The 18,159-nt window shown below is 40.5% G+C and overlaps 1 protein-coding gene and 1 long non-coding RNA gene across 4 annotated transcripts in view; one reads left to right on the top strand and one right to left on the bottom strand.

Annotated features, from left to right (window-relative positions):
* The window catches only part of LOC119238819 (uncharacterized), a 35,974-nt gene extending 20,007 nt beyond the window's left edge, over positions 1–15,967 (bottom strand). The window contains exon 1 of the long non-coding RNA XR_005123685.2: positions 15,130–15,967. This is a non-coding gene — a long non-coding RNA (uncharacterized LOC119238819). The remainder of the gene's footprint in view (positions 1–15,129) is intronic.
* Positions 15,968–16,040: 73 nt separating this feature from the next.
* Positions 16,041–18,159, top strand: part of ZFPM2 (zinc finger protein, FOG family member 2) — a 450,746-nt gene continuing 448,627 nt past the window's right edge. For 2 of the 3 annotated variants that reach the window (XM_054692032.1, XM_054692031.1), the window contains exon 1: positions 16,041–16,579. In XM_054692032.1, the coding sequence (XP_054548007.1) occupies positions 16,540–16,579 (40 nt within the window). In that variant the 5' untranslated portion in view covers positions 16,041–16,539. Of the gene's footprint in view, positions 16,580–16,976; positions 17,135–18,159 lie in introns of those variants that run through there. The other variant, XM_054692033.1, reaches the window with a different exon arrangement.

Genomic DNA, 18,159 nt, shown 5'->3' with positions numbered 1-18,159 from the left:
GAAGAAGTATATTGTCCGAGGGGGCGGAGCAACATGGCGGCGAGGAGACGCTGCGAGTAAGATCTCCCATTAAAAAAAGTGAATAGGGAGGAAAAGCGGCAGGTCAGTGAGAACCGGGACACGGAAGATAAACGGGTGACGCCAGCGAACTGCCCGAAGAGAAGTGGCCATAAAAGAGGACTAGAAGGGAGGGAAGCGCAGAACCCTGCTCCCCCCCCCGCCCACAGAGGCGGCACTCTCCGACCGGCAGAGAGGAGGAAACAACAAACCAAAACGACCAACAAGAACAAACGACGCAGCAAGCGGGACTGTGCCTGGAAAGGAACTATTGCAGCCACCACACCCCGTGAACGGGAGCTGAGGCGAACCCTGCAGGATCCCGCCTCGGCGGTGAGCGAACGGCTCCGGGCGCCATTAGAGAAGAACAAAGACCCGGGAGACGCGCACACAGCCCGGGCTGCCGGTAAGCTGGCGCGGAAACGCGGCGCGCTCGGAGCTTGAAAAGCAAGTGCAGACCTGGATCGCGGCTGCCCAGGTCCCCGCGCCTGCGACCTAGGCTTGCGGGGAGACGACCTAGGCTTGCGGGGAGACGCGGAGGTCCTCACTGAGGTGAAGGTCCCTCCCTGAGTGAGCAGGAACCAGGCGCCAGGCACGGGAGCGGTGCCAAAGGCGCCATTCCGCGCCACTGAACTGGGCTACAGCCCGCGTCCTGGAACTGAGGGCTTTGAACTGAGACCCGGGGCACGAAAATTCGGGGCGTGGTTTCTCCACGACGGGGGCACAAGGCAGACACAGCACCCCAAAGCTGTTGAGGTGCCCTACCATTCCCGCTCTGTTCTCTGTCCACGGGGTGGGGAGGCGAAAAACAGCCCCCCAAGGACAATAGGAGAGATCTCTGGCGCCACCTAGCGACCAGGAAAAAAAAAAGTCACTAACACCCTATAAAACAGGACATTTCTTAAGACTGCTTGAAAAGGGCAGAAGGTTTCTGGAGGACCAGTGGCCAGCCGGGAGTTATTCCACGCCAGGCCCCTTCCGACCAGCAGTCTGAGCCCACAGAGGGAGCAGGCACCCACGTCTGGGGCAGACCGGGTGCGCAGAAGAGTGTGCCTGAAACCGGAGGCGCAGGGACTGCACCCCGCTTCGCCATTTGAGAACAGGGACATTTCTTTCAGTAAAAACTGCCTAAAACCAGCAGAAAGCTCCCCCAGAAGACAGAGATGGCTCCTGGAAGAGCCAGAGGGGAGCGGAGAAGTTCACCCAAGATGTCAGTCAGTCCGAGCAACACAGTGTCCCAACGCATACGACAAATTAGAAAACAGACAGTAGGGAGTAGAAGAACCACACGCAACCTAAAAACTCCTCAGGAAAGAAGCACACCACAAAAAGAAAACCACTCCCCAGATTGCAACGACAGCAACTTGGAAGAACTTCTGAGCCTTCCAGAAAGAGAATTTAAAATTGCCATGATTAAAAAAGTGATAGATCAGAAGAAGGAAATTGAGTCCCTAAAGAGGGAAGTAAGAGAAATGCAGGAGATCAAAGAATTAATGGAGGAACTAAAGAACTCTGGGAAAAGCAATGAAAGCAGAATAGATGAAATGGAAGAACGAATAAGTAATCTTGAAGACACAGAAATAAAAAGAACCAAACAGAAAAGGAAAGAGAAGTACGAAGGAAAAAGAATGAAGAAAGACTTCGGGAACTATCTGACTCCATGAGGAAAGGAAATATAAGAGTTATAGGAATTCCAGAAGGAGAGGAGAGAGATGTAGGAACAGAGAAAATATTCATGGATATAATTGAAGAGAACTTCCCAAATGCGAAGAAGGAGCTGAAAATTGATATACAAGAAGCAAGAAGAACACCAAACTTCCACGACGAAAGGAAACACAGCAAGACACATAATAGTAAAGCTCCCAAGAATCCAGGACAAGGAAAAAATAATGAAGCTGACAAGAGGGAAGAAACAGATAACATTCAAAGGAAAACCAATCAGGCTGACATCAGACTTCTCTGAAGAAACACTACGGGCAAGGAGAGAGTGGAGGGACATAGTCAACAGACTCCAAGAAACAGATGCCAACCAAGAATACTCTATCCCGCAAAGCTCTCTTCCTCCATGAAGAAAGAATATGGACCTTCCCAGACAAAGAGAAACTCCGGAATTTCATTGCGACTAAACCCCCACTCCAAAAAATACTACAAGGAATCCTAAAGCCAGAACCTCAGAGGGACGAATAACAACGAAAGAAGACCAAAAAAAAAAAAAAGTTATTAAAAGAATAAATAAATAAAATCAAAGGAAAGACAAACATAATGGCAAATACAGATGCTAACATATCAATATTAACTCTAAATGTAAATGGACTAAACTCTTCAATAAAAAGACACAGAGTTGCAGCCTGGATTAAGAAACAAAACCCAACCTTTTGCTGTCTCCAGGAAACACATTTAGCTACAAAAGATAAAAATAGGCTCAAAGTCAAAGGATGGAAAACAATCCTACAAGCAAATGGGCCAAAAAAGAAAGCAGGAACAGCTATACTTATATCAGATAAAACAGACTTCAAACTCAAAAAAATAAAAAGAGACCCCAATGGTCACTACATTATGATTAGGGGACAATACTTCAAGAAGAAATAACACTCATTAACATATACTCACCAAACGAAAGAGCACCAAAATATATCAGACAACTGTTGTCCTCTCTGAAAACAGACATCAGAGAAAACACATATGTAGTGGGAGACTTCAACACACCACTATCAACAATGGATAGATCAACAGACAAAAAATAAGTAAAGAAACTAAAGCTCTAAATAAGGACCTAGAGCATTTGGGCTTAACAGACATCAGAACACTAAACCCAAAAAAAACGGAGTACACATTTTTCTCAAGCGCACACGGATCATTCTCCAGGATCGATCACATACTGGGGCACAAGACAAACATCAACAGATACACCAAGATTGAAATCATACCAACCATCTTTTCTGACCACGAAGGCATCAAACTAGAAATAAATCATAAAAAGAAGGCAAGGAACTATCCTACCTCATGGAGATTAAAAGCCACACTACTGGAAGACCACTGGACTAACGAGGAGATCAAAGAAGAAATTAAAAAATTCTTTGAATTGAATGACAAGGAGGACACCAATATCCTAAATGTATGGGATGCAGCAAAGCAGTAATAAGAGGAAAATATATAGCAATAGAAGCTCACATCAAAAAACAAGAAAGAACTCAAAGAAACAACCTAATCTCGAAGCTCAAAGATCTAGAAAAAGAACAACAAAAAACCCCCAAACCAGTAGAAGAAAAGAAATATAAAAACCAAAGCAGAAATAAATGAAATTGAAACTAAAAAAACAATCCAAAAGATCAATGAAACCAAGAGCTGGTTCTTTGAAAAAATAAATAAAATAGACAAACCCCTAGCCAGGCTCACAAAGGAAAAAAGGGAGAAAGCACAAATACACAGAATCATAAATGAAAGAGGAGAAATCACAACGGACACAGCAGAAATCAAAAGAATAATCAGTAACTACTATGAACAGTTATATGGAAACAAGTTCAACAATCTAGAGGAGATGGACAAATTCCTACAACTCTACAATCACCCAAAGCTAGATAAAGAAGAAATAGAACACCTAAACAGACCAATTACAAGCAGCGAAATTGAAATGGTAATAAAAACCTCCCCAAAAACAAAAGCCAGGACCTGATGGATTTACAAATGAATTCTACCAAACATTCAGAGACGAATTAGTGCCTATCCTTCACAAACTCTTCCAAAAAATTGAGAAGGAAGGGACAATACCAAACACGTTCTATGAAGCCAATATTACACTAATACCAAACCGAATAAGGACAACACAAAAAAGGAAAACTATAGGCCAATCTCCCTAATGAACACTGATGCAAAAATCCTCAATAAATTTTAGCTATCAGAATCCAACAATGTATCCATAAGATAATTCACCACGACCAAGTTGGATTCATTCCAGGGCACAAGGATGGTTTAACATCCGAAATCAATCAACGTTATCCAACACATCAAACAAAGAAATATAAAAACCATATGATAATATCAATAGATGCTGAGAAAGCTTTCGACAAAGTGCAACACCCATTCATGATAAAAGCCCTTGAAATTCTTGGGATACAAGGAACATACCTCAACATCATAAAGGCCATCTATGACAGCCAACAGCCAGTATCATTCTCAATGGTGAAAAGCTGAAAGCAATTCCATTAAGATCTGGAACAAGACAAGGATGTCCACTCTCACCACTGCTTTTCAATATAATACTGGAAGTCCTAGCCAGAGCAATAAGACAAGAGAAAGACATCCAAGGAATCCAAATAGGAAAAGAAGAAGTCAAACTATCACTATTTGCAGATGATATGATAATATACATAGAGAACCCCAAAATCTCCACAGAAAAACTAATTCAACTCATCAATCAATTCAGTAAAGTGGCAGGATACAAAATCAACACGCAAAAGTCAGTAGCCTTCCTATACACAAACAATAAATCTGAAGAAGAAGAAATCAAAAACCACCCCTTTTATTATCGAAACAAAAAAAATCAAATATTGGGAATAAATCTAACAAAAGAGGTAAAGGACCTATACAAAGAAAACTATAAAACACTGTTAAAAGAAATAGAAGAAGACACAAAGAAATGGAAAGACATCCCCTGCTCATGGATTGGAAGAATAAACATTATTAAAATGGCCATCCTACCAAAAGCAATATACAGATTCAATGCTATTCCAATCAAAATCTCAATGGCATTCTTCAAAGAAATAGAACAATTATTGATGAAATTCATATGGAATCACCAAAAACCCCGAATAGCCAAAGCTCTACTGAAAAAAAGAAGAAGGAAATGGAGGCATCACACTCCCAGACTTCAAACTATACTACAAAGCCATAATCATCAAAACTGCATGGTATTGGAACAAGAACAGACATACAGACCAATGGAATCGAATAGAAAATCCAGAAATAAACCCACAGATTTATGGTCAACTAATCTTTGACAAAGGAGCAAAGACTATGCATTGGAGCAAAGAAAGTTTGTTCAATAAATGGTGCTGGGAAAACTGGGTCGCTACATGCAAAAGAATGAAGCTTGACCACTACCTCACACCATACACAAAAATCAACTCAAAATGGATTAAAGAACTAGACATAAGACCTGAAACCATAAAATACATAGAAGGAAATATAGGCGAAACACTACGGGATTTGCACATCAAAGACATCTTTACAGACACATCACCCAAAGCAGTGATAGTGAAGAGAAAGATAAACAGCTGGGACTACATCAAATTAAAGAGCTTCTGCACAGCAAAAGAGACAATAACAAAAACAAAGAGAAACCCCACCAACTGGGAGAACATTTTTGCACCCAACACTAATGATAAAGGACTGATCACAAAAATCTGCAAAGAGCTGATGAGACTCAGCAACAACAAAGAAAATAATCCAGTCAAAAAATGGGCAGAAGAGCTAAAAAGAAACTTCTCTGAAGAGGAAATGCAAATGGCCAACAGACATATGAAAAAATGTTCAACATCACTTGTAATCAGGGAAATGCAAATCAAAACTACCATGAGATACCATCTCACACCAGTGAGAATGGCACATATTAAAAAAACTAGCAACAACAAATGTTGGCGAGGATGTGGAGAAAAAAGGAACTCTTGTGCACTGTTGGTGGGAGTGCAAACTGGTCCAACCATTATGGAGAGCTGTGTGGAGATTTCTGGACCTACTAAACATAGAGCTTCCATATGATCCAGCAATTCCACTCCTAGGTATTTACCCAAAGGACACAGAAACATCAATTCCAAAGAGCACCTGCACTCCTATGTTTATAGCAGCACTGTTTACAATAGCTAAGCTTTGGAAACAACCCAAATGCCCAAAAGTAGATGACTGGATCAAGAAGATGTGGTACATATATACCATGGAATATTACTCAGCATTCAAAAAAGATAAACACATGCAATTTGCAGCAACATGGATGGCACTGGAAGGGATCATGCTCAGCGAAATAAGCCAAAAAGAAAAAGAAAAATACCGGATGGTCTCACTCATAGCAGGAATCTAGAAAACTTAAATAAGGGTCCAGGAAAATGAATATAAGAAAGTGAAAATCAAAATCAACAAAAAACTATGAACCAGAGACACTTTTTGGGGGTGGGGGCGGGAGGGGAAGGATTGGGGTCAGAATGGGGCGTTTGCAATTGTATGGGGGAATATAAAATAAAATTTAATATTTAAAAAAAAAAAAAAAAAAAAAGAAAGTATATTGTCCATAGCAGCAGTGAGAAGGTAGACAAAGAGAACTCTTTTTGATTTGTGATTTCTCCTGTGGGAGAAAGTGAGAATATGTGAATGAACATCTAGCTTCACCACCTGTGTGGGGTTCTCTCAGATAAATCCATTCTCTCTCTATCCATCAAAAGAACTGAGTCATAAGCTGTATAACCAGTAGAAGTGGCTGGGAGAACAGCATTGAGGGCTCAAAATGAAGCAAAGGCACATGGATCCTACTAACTCCATCATGGACTACATCAGGAAGCGTACCTCTGTCATTGGGACATCTCATCCATGGAGTCCTCCAGCTGACCCACAGATACCCAGAACACTCTGTGCCCTGAACTCACCCCACCCCCACACCATGGTCAGTTTCCTATACAAGCTCCTGATGGTAGCAAGAGCAGGCTTTGGTAGACATCTAGTGAGCATGCACAGAAATCTGGACCAAATCTGGAGGTCAGGAAGAATTCACAAACTTGACCACTTAGAATTGCCTTTGGGGAAACAAAAGGAGACTGTCTGCAATTGGTATGCCTCAGGATCAAGAGAAAGCATACAATTTAAATATTCTGTCACAAGAGGGAGCAAGAAGTGTGGAACAAGTGCATCCAGAGATGCTCTGATAAAGCACCAGAATCCCTACTAGGGCTAAAGAAAGATAATACTTTTCCAAATTCAGTCAGTAAGTTCTGCAGTAGGGGACAGCTACTTCAAGTGTAAAGAGAGAAATGCAAGACTTTAATAAATATGAAAAATCAAGGCATGACACCAGAAAAGGATCACATTAATGATCTAGTAATTGACATGAAGATCCACAATTTATCCAACAAAGAATTCAAAATAGCTGTTTTAAGGAAGCCCAATGAACTACAAGAAAGCACAGAGTGATAATTCAAAGAAATTAGGGAAACTATATACAAACAACATGAAATTTTAAAAAGATGGAAATTACAAAAAAGAAACAAACAGGAATTCTGAATTAAGAATATAATGAATGAAATTTTAAAAGTGCAATAGAAAGCATTAACTTCAAAATGAATTAAGCAGAAGAAAGAATCTGTGAAACAGAAGACAGAGCCTTGAAATTATCCATTCAGAAGAGATCAAATCAAAAAGGATGAAAAGAGTGAAGATAGCCATGTAATCCATGGGATACTATAAAAAGAACCAATATGCTAATTATGGGAATTCTTGCAAGAAAGGGAAAATGAAAATTTATTTTTAAAAAAATGACTGAAATCTTCCCATACCCATGTCATCCATATTTATAAATCTCATGGCTTAAACAAATTCAACTATTGCCAAAACACAGATTAAACCATCAAAAGCTAAAGACAGAGAGAATCTTAAAAGCAGGAAAATTGTCATAAACTTATCAATTAAAAGTTATCCCTTCATGACTATCAACAGATTTCTCATGCAAAACTTTAACTGTCAGGTCAGAGTGATCAAAGGGGAAAAATATCTGCCAACCAGCAAATACTTTATACATCAAAATTATCCTTCAGAAAAGAAGGCAAGATAAAGACATTCTCAAGGATACAAAAGCTTCGGGAATGCCAGTTAAAGGTGAAGAAATTCTGGGGATATAATATCCAGCATAGATACTGTTGTTAACAATATAATATTATGTACTTTGCCAGGAGAGTAGATCTTAAATGCTCTGATCACACATATACACACATATACAAAAGTTAATAAATGATGGTAGGTAACCTTATTGCAATCATAATTTAGCAAAATGTATATCAAATCATTATATTGTATTCCCTAAACTTGCACAATTTTATATGTAATACAATGAAATGTAATACATTTATCGGTCAATAAAACTGGAAAAAAATAAAAGAAAAATAATGAGGGAAAATAATTTGCAGCCTAGAATTGTATACCTTCCCAAGCTATATAGTGTAGATAAGGGCAAAACAAAGAGAATTCCAGCCTTGCTAAAACCTAAAACAAAGTAATTTGTGTATATATTTTCTGAGGAAGCAAAAAACAACAAAAGAAAAGAATGAATGAATGAATGAATAATAAATAAAGAAAAGAGGGAGAAGAAAGGGAGGAAGGAAAAGAGGGAGGGGGGGAATATACAATATTCAAGAAAGCCAGAATCTAATATAGGACAAAAATCAAGTGAATTCTCATGATGATGATGAAAGGATTTTTAGTCACAGAGAAAAATTGATGGAGTGAATGGAGCAGAAGGATGGAAGGCACCAAAAAGGACACCTTCATAGGAGGAAAACAACCACCAGAAAGATTACCTTATAGCTTTCAATATATTCATGTAAAGATATCTTTATATTGTACTGGAAAAGGATTTGGGGATGAAATAAATAGCAATAGTTCACAGAAAATTATGAAGAATATCGTTATTAACTCTGGGAAAGACAAATTTAGAACAAAAGAAAATGTAATTACCGTGTCTTATATGGAATATCTTAATAAAAATATAAACGTTGATTTAACCAAAAATTTGAATAAAGTATGTTAGGGGGCTATACAGCTATAACATCTTTATATTTCTATAGTAAATATCAATAGAGTCAATAATACTTAAACTAATAAATGTTTTAAAAGTAGCAAAGCATGTTATTTAGAGATTAGGAGAAGAACACTAGCAGACTCAGCTAAATAGTATTGACAATGGTTATACCTTTGGGAGCAGGAATTGTAATTGGGATGTTGAGTGGACAAGCAACTACTTATTTTTATTTGGGCCTTGAGAATCTGTTTAACCTTTAAATCTCTGTCTATCTATCATCTATATTCAATACAAATAAAAATGGTTTTTAAATGAGTGTATTAGTCATAAAGTTTTAATTTTCATTGCAAGATACATTTTTTATTTTATTTTTTAAATTGAGGTAATGTTGGTTTACAAAAACTGTGTGATTCAGATCACCCCTTTTCAGAGGTATACAAGATACATTTAAGAGGTGATATCATTATTCTTTTCAGCTTCTTTTAGATGATTCCATTGTTACTCTACCCTTGTGAGGTTTTTCATAACCCCAAACCTTTAAACTTCACCTTAAATTCCTTCCTAATGCTATATATTTATACACTTTGTTAAGTAGATAAACAAAGTGATTTGATTAAGTATGTACATACAAGTGTTCTTAAAATCTGTTGAATTTCTTCTTTTGCGTTTGGGAATTTATGGCAAAAGTTAAGTTTGGAAAATAAAATCCACCACAGAAGTATAAACATTATTCATGCAAATTTTGAAAACATTCATAAAATTTATGCACAAGGTAATCTGTTAGATGGTTATTCAAATGTGGCAAAGCACAGTTGAAAGTAAAAATCAAACATCTGGGGCCAGAATATATGTAATCAGGAGGGTTGTAGATATGCATGTCTATCAATCATCATGCCCTTGAGGAACTCTGAATTCGAAATTACAAACTCCCCCCTCTTTGAAGTTCCCCCCAATTGAAGTGAATGTCCAAAATAGGTAATTGATAACATCATGATTTATCTATGCTAAAATTGTAGATTTACCCACTTAACATTCATAAGAGAATTTTGTTATTTAGACTTGCTCAGGGAAAAAAGATCATCCAAAGTAACAGTTCATTTTGTGTCAACTTGACTGGGCTCTGGGTGCCCATATCATTGGTAAAATATTCTGAGTGTGTCTGTGAGGATGTTTTTCCATGCGATTAACACTGAGTAGGTAGACTGGATAAAGCAGATTGGTGGGTGTTGGTGGGCTTCATCCAGTCCACTGAAGGTCTGCATAGAACAGAAAGTCAGAGTAATTGAGAATATCCACTCTGTGTGATTGTCTTCCTGATGGGATATCCTGCCTTAACCAGAATCAGACTGGACTTTACAAGGGTTCTCCTGGTTGTCAGGGCTTTAATTTCACACTCAATTTTCTGATTGGTTCCCCAGGGACTCTGGCTTGTCAACTCTGTATCTTGGTATTTTTCAGCCTCCATAACTTCCTGAGTAAATACCTTATAATCTCAATCTATATCTCTCTCTCTCCCCCGCCTCCCCTCTCTCTCTTTCTCTCTATGTAGTAGGTAGACAGATATGGACAGATAATGTCTATATAACATAGTTACTCATATTTTTATAGATGGAGAGGATCATATATACATAGACACACATGTATTATACCTTACTGGTTCTATTTCTCTAAAGTAGCTAGAAGAACGCAGTGCTTTTTATATATTTTTTCTGGAGGAAAGTGGACAAATGCAGTTAAGTTGATATGTCTAATTATTCAAATATTCTGTCAAGCAAACTGAAGTCATACATGGTTAATTTTTGTCTGAGTTTAGTCTTTGACCTGAATGTAACAGGAATCAGCTAAAGCTAATTTAGGCCAATTTTTTTTTTAAAAAATACTTGGGAGGGATTTATTTTGAGGAGACATTAAATATCTCAGTGGTGTGAAGGGCAGAAGTGCTGCCACATCCCATGAAGAAGCTGGAACAGAATGCCATTTCATGTTCCCAACTCTACTTATTTCAAGACATTTGTTTTACTTATTTTTCTGTGTACTGACAAACTATTACTCTGTTCACACAATGATGTTTTAATTTCAGAGGTTTGAATTTTCTTTCCTTCATGAGAGCTGCCCATGTAAGGATGAAATTCTTGATTCCCAACTCTAGATTCTTAAGGGAAGAATTTGATTGGTCATATTTGAGTCAGATCTTGCTGCTCTGAGCATCCACCATTAGCAACAGGGAGTCATGGCTGTTGTCTCCCATATCCATGCATGTGTGGATGAGGTCTGGGAATGGTAGGCGTCTTCAAATAAGACAGAATAATTCTGAACCCTTTTCTTTCAATAATTATGTTAAAACCTTCTATGAGTCCAGCGCTGGGAATAAAATTCTGAAAAAGATAGACATGTTTCTGGCCCTCACAAACATTACTCTCCAGTTAGTTATATTGGGGACTAATATTGGGGAGGGGATTAATGAGGATTGTATTTACATATAATTAAATTGGCAAGGGATCACAGTATTATGTGGACAAAAAGGTGTTCTTGAAGTTCTTCCCCCTGACTTGGGAGGTCATTGATATCTTCTTGTGAAAACTGACAGCTACAGTGCAGAGATGTTAACTTGGTGAAACAGATGAAAGTAAAGTATAATGTCATAGACCAAGACTTTAATGTTTATTTAGACACCTACTATTGATGGATCTAAAACAGTGTTGGATATTGATAGATATCGTAGTTTGGATTTTCCCCGAGTCAGATTCTGAAATGAGAAGACAGAATTAAACTTCTGTTTTGATAGTATTCTTAACTGATTCTTCCAAAGATGGCCAACAGCAATTTTGGTTTGTATTCCCAGTAGAGCACCTCCCACAGAAAAACAGAACCTTTAAAAAAAAAAAAAAAAGGAAAGAAAAACAGAACCTTTTCCTAAGTGCTTTTAGGAAAGATTTCCAGGTCGGACACCCATGGAAATAATTTGGGCCATTGAACCAATCGCTTTAGAAAACACACTTGAAATAGTCTGACAGATAGGGATTGGGAAGGTCACACATCACATGACCAGATAGTGGTTGAGGAGGAGTAGTTCTTCAAAAAATATCATAGCATTATTACCAGAAGAGAGATTGGATGCTAGGCAGGCAAAATCAACATATGTCTGTTAATGTTGGAGACCTTACTCATTCAATTCTAATTTTACAATTGGAGGTGTGTTATGTGTTACACAGATTCATCCAGAAGGAACTAATAAATAGTTCATACTCTGATGTTCTTCTAGAATAATTTGCAAAGAGCAAAACTTAAATCACCTGCATTTTCATTTCAGGATAATATAAAAATTGACACTTAAAGAAATAATGATTCTTAACCCATATTGGTATATATATATTTTTCCACTGATATTTCTGAAAATCTGATTTTAGTAGAGCCACTACTTAGAAAAATTTTGTACATACAACTTTTCTCAAGGGATTGATGGTCTACTTGAAAAAGTTAAACCCCTGATCTAGAATGACTAAATGTTTTCAAAGCCCTTGGCTTGGCGCCTTTGCCAGAGTTTAAACAGATAGTCCTTTTCTTAGTTATAAGGTAGGAATGCCTTTTAGATGAATTTGTTGATCTTTATTTTTAAACTGCTGAAATTATAAAGATACAAATACTAAACACTATTTTCATACTGCATTCTTGTTCAATTCAGTGTCATAATCTTAAATCGAGGCAGATAAACTGTATTCAATTTCTGGTGAGGATACAAGGGCAAAAAAATTAAGTCTTTCTGAAGCTTTTGAATATTGTTTATTCCTATAATAAAGAAGGCAGCTTGCTGCCTAATAAGATGTGGCTTGGGAGGTTGCTTTATCAATTTGTTGATCCCTTGGAGGAAAAAACACATTTTAAAAACAAATGCAAGAGTGAGACATACATGAATGCAATCCTTTTACACTGGGAGCACATTTCTGTATTGTGCCAAGTAAAGTAAGATTTTTTAGATAGAAATTTATTCCTTCTAATATGCCTTCCCTTAATAATATAATGTTCAAGAATTAAATAATAGCTTTGTTTAACAGGAAGCACTGTAGGATTTCTCTTTTTTTATAAACAATATTATGAATAACCATGAATTTGTGAAAATGCTAACAGGTAAAATACAGGATGCCCCATTAAATTTGACTTTCAGATAAGCAACAATACTTTTTTAGGATAAATGTGTTTGATGTTACAATTGGTACATACTTAGCTTAAAAAGTAGTCGTTGCTTATCTGTAAGTATAATTTAATGGGGCATCCTGTATCTTAATATTCTAAATCTGACTAACTTGTCAACTTGCAAACAATATTATTTTTATTCATTTGTAAATATTTGATTTTGCATATTAAAGTAGTTTTGGAACTGGCATCTCATTATATTGTTATTTTCTGTATTCCAGTTGACTATTTAAGAATATATACCATTAATTTGTCATCAGAGTTGTAATAGAATACTTCAAAAATTTTTCCATAAATAGTTTCCACTCATATAATTTTTCACTCCTAAGGAACTTTATGAAGAAAGCTAGACTGAGGTAGATGTTTGGTTATTTCAAATCAATTCTTTTCCCATTTGAGGAAATGTTATTAAAGGTTGCATGTTTTCTGCTTTTAAAGTAAGTTACATTTTGTCAGTGATTTAAAATGATTTGTCTTTGAAAGCAGAAACTTTTCAAAACGAACCATTATATAGAGATGAAATCAGCGAGTCTAGAAAATGAATAATTCATTTTTAAGTAAATGAGAAATTATTTTGTGCTGTTACTTATACATTTTCACATTTATAGTTAAATAGTAATTTGCGATCCGCAGGGTATTAGTTGTGAATTGTGGTTTTCAATATCACAGACACATTTGTTGCTGTGGTTTTGCAATATCATTCCCTGATGCTTTTTTCAATTGTGGTTTTCATAATCATTGTTTGATAGTCATGTAGCTGTGGTTTGGGGCTGCTATATCCATTTGGACAGAGATAATTGCTTATAGGTTTTGCTGTCTTTTTATTTTATAACCCCAGTGAGTTACACTAGAAAAAGAAAAATTGAACTTTAAATATCATTAACATTCTCATTAAAATGATGCGAAAACAAAATGTAACAGTGTTGCTTAGTTTAATTCATTTACATTGACTGTAATAAATATATTCTTTTATAAATTTAGATAAACTAATATCTATTTCTAATAATGCAGTCTGGATATTTTATCAGTCTTGCCCTGAATCCCCTTACTTTTTGCTCCTTTCAGCTTTTAAACTGAATATTTAGCTGAGATTTATTTGTTTCTCTTTTACTTTGCATATTTAACCATTTCAAATGCCAAAAGAAACACTAACTGTTATGATATTTTAATTTCAATGCACATTCCTTTTGGGTGATATGAAAAGTCAGCCAGTTCTGTAAAAAGATCTTTAAAAACCATAATGTATAATACATTCAACCTAAGTACACCAGTTTAATTGTAATGAATTGAAAATTAAGGAGGCAAAATCTGTAGTTCTCTATTTATTCCGCCACACAAACACAAATAACCCTGCTTTTCATGGTACTTACAGCTTTAATTTGTTGGTTCTTCAGGGGACAGATTTTGTCATTTAGTGTATTTTCCATTGCTAAGGACCCTGTATTCTGACAATGTCATATGGTAGTTGTATTAATGATAATATAATAAAATTCACAATTGGTTTTCAGCTCCGTATCAAGATTCTCCAAGCCATACCTTTCACAGGGCAACTCTACACATTCCAGAAGATGCCCTGATGGGGTTATAAATGACACATTACAGTGCCTTCTCCTCAACACTGAGTAGCCTGCACTAAGCTCCATCAGCACAGGCTCTCTGCTGTCCCCAGACCCTTTTAGAATATGGGGTTTGCTGGGGTTCACAGGACACTGGTCAACCAAACAAAGGGGAATACAATTTTTGATTAGAATGGATGAGCTCACAACCAGGAAGGAAAAGCCAGCAGGCTCTGGGGGATACATGTTAACTGCAGTGAAGTTTATTAGTCAAAACTGATTACATAAAATAGCTAGTTCCGTTCCCACTTGTAGAGAAGGTCCTTCCAGCCCACCAGGGAGAATATATGCCACACTCAGTGTATATGAAACTATAAGAAACTAAGCTAACTTCATACAGCTTAACTTGGCCAAAATAATAACTATGCAAATCAGTTCAAAATTTGTACTTTTTTGCTTGCCAATTTCAGCATACTATACACACAATAAATGAACACGAATGAAACAAAATTTTTAAGGCTAAAGAAACATGTAATAGTTATTGGGTCTTACCTGCTTGGAAATTATGGCAAGATCAAATCTTTTATTAGTTGCTGGCTGCTTCCCTGTGGCAGAAGAACTAAAAGAATGAAAGGTCATGGGGTTGAGGTGGGACTTCAGAAGTTCCATAGACTTCCTTAAAAAGTTAATATTGTTAGGCGGGATAGCTCATTTCCCACCTAGGATTTATCCCTTGGCTAGTGGTCTTCCTTTCTGTCATGAGAGAAATACCTGCCTGTCCGCAAAAAAAAAATTAGGCATTATTACAATCTAAAATGGAAACTCTGGGTGAGAAATAGCACTTTTAGGGCGCTGCTCAGCACCCCATCCCAGCGGGCCAAGTGGGGAATGGCCCCTGTCCGCATCGGTCTCCAGGGAACCTTGAAATGGTCTCCTGAGAGCCTGGGCAGATGAGAGCACTTAACTGGCCCCAAGACACACAGTTGGCATTTGTGATCAGCTGGCCCTCCTGGCGGATTTTGCCAGTGGCCTAACCTTCCTGCCAAGAATCTGGAAGGGGCGGGGTGGAGGCTAGGGGAAGGGGCGGCAGAACTGGAGGCACAAAGTTTATGGAGAGACTGAGATTTCTTTGTGCCCCGCTTGGATGGGTGAGGCACGAGAGAGCAGATTTGGGGTCCGTCAGAGGGGGCTGTTGGAAGAAGTTTCTTGAAAGAGGGGGAGGGGTGCCTGGCAGCTGCCCAGCGCTGACGCGGTGACTGCAGAAGGTGGCCCCTCTCCAACCCTTCCCCAACCTTGCAACCCCCAGCGCGCTCCCCAGCACCTCGCCCGACGGAGGCCGGGGCCCTAGTTTGCATCCGGACTGGCTTTGGATGCAGCCAATCCTCCTTTGGCTGATGGAATAGTCTCCCCTCCCCACAGCCCCGGCGCGCCCCTCCCTCCCGCGCCTCGCCACCTCCCGCGGCAGAGCCAGAGCTGCGCGGCCCGGAGCGGCGGCGGCGGCGCTCGAGTCTCTGCCCCGCGAGCCGAGGGGAGAGCCGCGCGCTCCTGCGTCCGCGCTTTCCGCCCCTCTCTCCCCCTCTCCCCTGCGCGCCCTCCCTGCCCTCCCTCCTCGGCCGCCTTCTCCTCGCGCCCCCCGCTCCCCTCTTCTCTCCCCCTGACCGTTCCTGTGCAAATTCCCTTTCTCTGCCCTCCAGCCCGCGTCGCTCCTCCACTGCCCCCTCCCCTCCCCGCTGTCACGCTCCCTCGGCCCCCCGCTCTCTTTCCATTTGCCTGCGCATCTCCAAACGTGGATCCGCGGCTCGCGGAGGAGCCCCGTGTCCGGAGCCCGCGCGCCCGGGGCACCTGGAGTCCGGCCGGCGGCGGCGCGAGCCTGGCCCGTGGCGGCGGCGCGAGCCGAGGGAGCGGCAGCCCCGACCGCAGGCACCGCGCGCGGGAGCCCCAGGGGCTGCGGCCGCCGCCGAGATGTCCCGGCGAAAGCAGAGCAAACCCCGGCAGATCAAACGTAAGTTTGCACGCGGGGCCGGGAGTTGGTGGGATTATTCCTGGGGAGGGGGGCGCGCGGGGCGGGGAAGGGAGGGCGGCTCGGGGAGATCCGCTCCGGGCGCCCCGGATTTGTCAAACTTTCCCTGCGCAACTGGGGAGACAAGTAAGCGGCCCCAGACAGCAGACAGACAGACAGACAGCCCGCCCGAACTCCGGGCGACTAGGAGGCTGCGAGGAAAACTACTCCCTGGCCCGGCGCAGCCTTCGCGCTCCAGACTTTCTTGTTCGTTCCGACCCCCGCGCGCAGTGGGTCCCCGCCGCTCCATCGCCGGCCAGCCTGGGCGGTCCCGCTCCTGCAGGCGCTGATCATTGTTGTTATTATCACTGTGGTTGTGATTGACGTGGCGCTCCTCTTGGGAACCGCGTTTGGCGACCAGGGTGACAAGTTCGCTCTCCGAAAGCCGGTGGAGACCTCGGGGCGAGGACGCGGCGTCCCGAGGCGGTGGAAAATCAGGGTCGGGGTCCCGGTCCTGGGCGGTGCCAGAGTCTCGCCAGACCCGAAGCGAAACAAAAAGTAGGTGTAAAAGTTGGCGCCTCTGCAGCGGGCGGCCGTGCGCCTCCGCCCTGCAGGTCGCGCCCGGGGGCCCGGGCCGGTCGGCTGGCGTCGGCGGGACCCCGCCGAGCAGGGGTTCGGGTCGCGTCTGGCCCTGGGGGCGCGCGGGGTGTCGCTGGGAGGGGCCCCCCGTCCCTTCCCAGCGCGGAAGCTGCCGGTTGAAGGCTGCGGGTGCAGAGCGTGACCCCGCTCCCGCAGCCCCCCAGGGCCTGGGTGGTTCTCGGGACGGAGCCGGGCCAGAGGCACCTGCCCAAATTACACACCCTCCTGGAGCTCGACTCAGTCAACTTTTCTGGTCTTGGGGACAATTCCACCAATGGTGTGTTGTCGCCCTGCGACACGTCTTCAACGCTTTGGCCGAAAAGGAGAAACAGACTTATTAGTTTATTTTCTGCCAGCCTTGTGGTGTGTCCATTTCTTAGTGTGTTTCAAGGCTGGCAGCTCGTTGAAAATTAATTAGCATGTAATTTTAGGAGCAACCTTTACTAGTATCCCTGCCCCTTGGTGATTAACCACATTTACCTTAGCCCATATGTTGAAAATTCTGTTTGGTAGAGTTTAAAAATAAATCTTATCAATCAATCAACTTATCTAGCGTGAAATGAGGTCGAGGTTATTGCTACAGCTAAGTTTTTAGATATTCACTGTATATACACGTACAATCTTAGCTTTTCAGACATGACACCAGCTCTTACTTAGTAGATTTCTTCTCTTATCCTTCAGTTCCTATTCTGAGTAACTTGGGTTAAAGCAAAGACTGGGACTTAACTTTTGGCCCGGAGCAGGAGCAGTTTTAATCAAGTAGAGATACCGTTTTTTTTAAAGATTGTCACATTTTTCTGTGATTAATAATGGTTTTAACTAATTGCCTTTTACTTTTTAGTACTAAATTCGTCGGGTCTCTGTTTAAATGTTGCGTAGTATAGAGTAAAGCTGCTTGTTCTAAGACACGATTATAAACATTATTAAATGCAAATGCTTTTTAG

Source organism: Talpa occidentalis, unplaced genomic scaffold (genome assembly GCF_014898055.3).
Source record: "Talpa occidentalis isolate TD23 unplaced genomic scaffold, MPIMG_talOcc4v2.1, whole genome shotgun sequence".
NCBI classification, from domain to species: Eukaryota; Metazoa; Chordata; class Mammalia; order Eulipotyphla; family Talpidae; genus Talpa; species Talpa occidentalis.
Note: the sequence above shows the minus strand (reverse complement) of the source record. Positions and strands in the feature narration are given on the sequence as shown.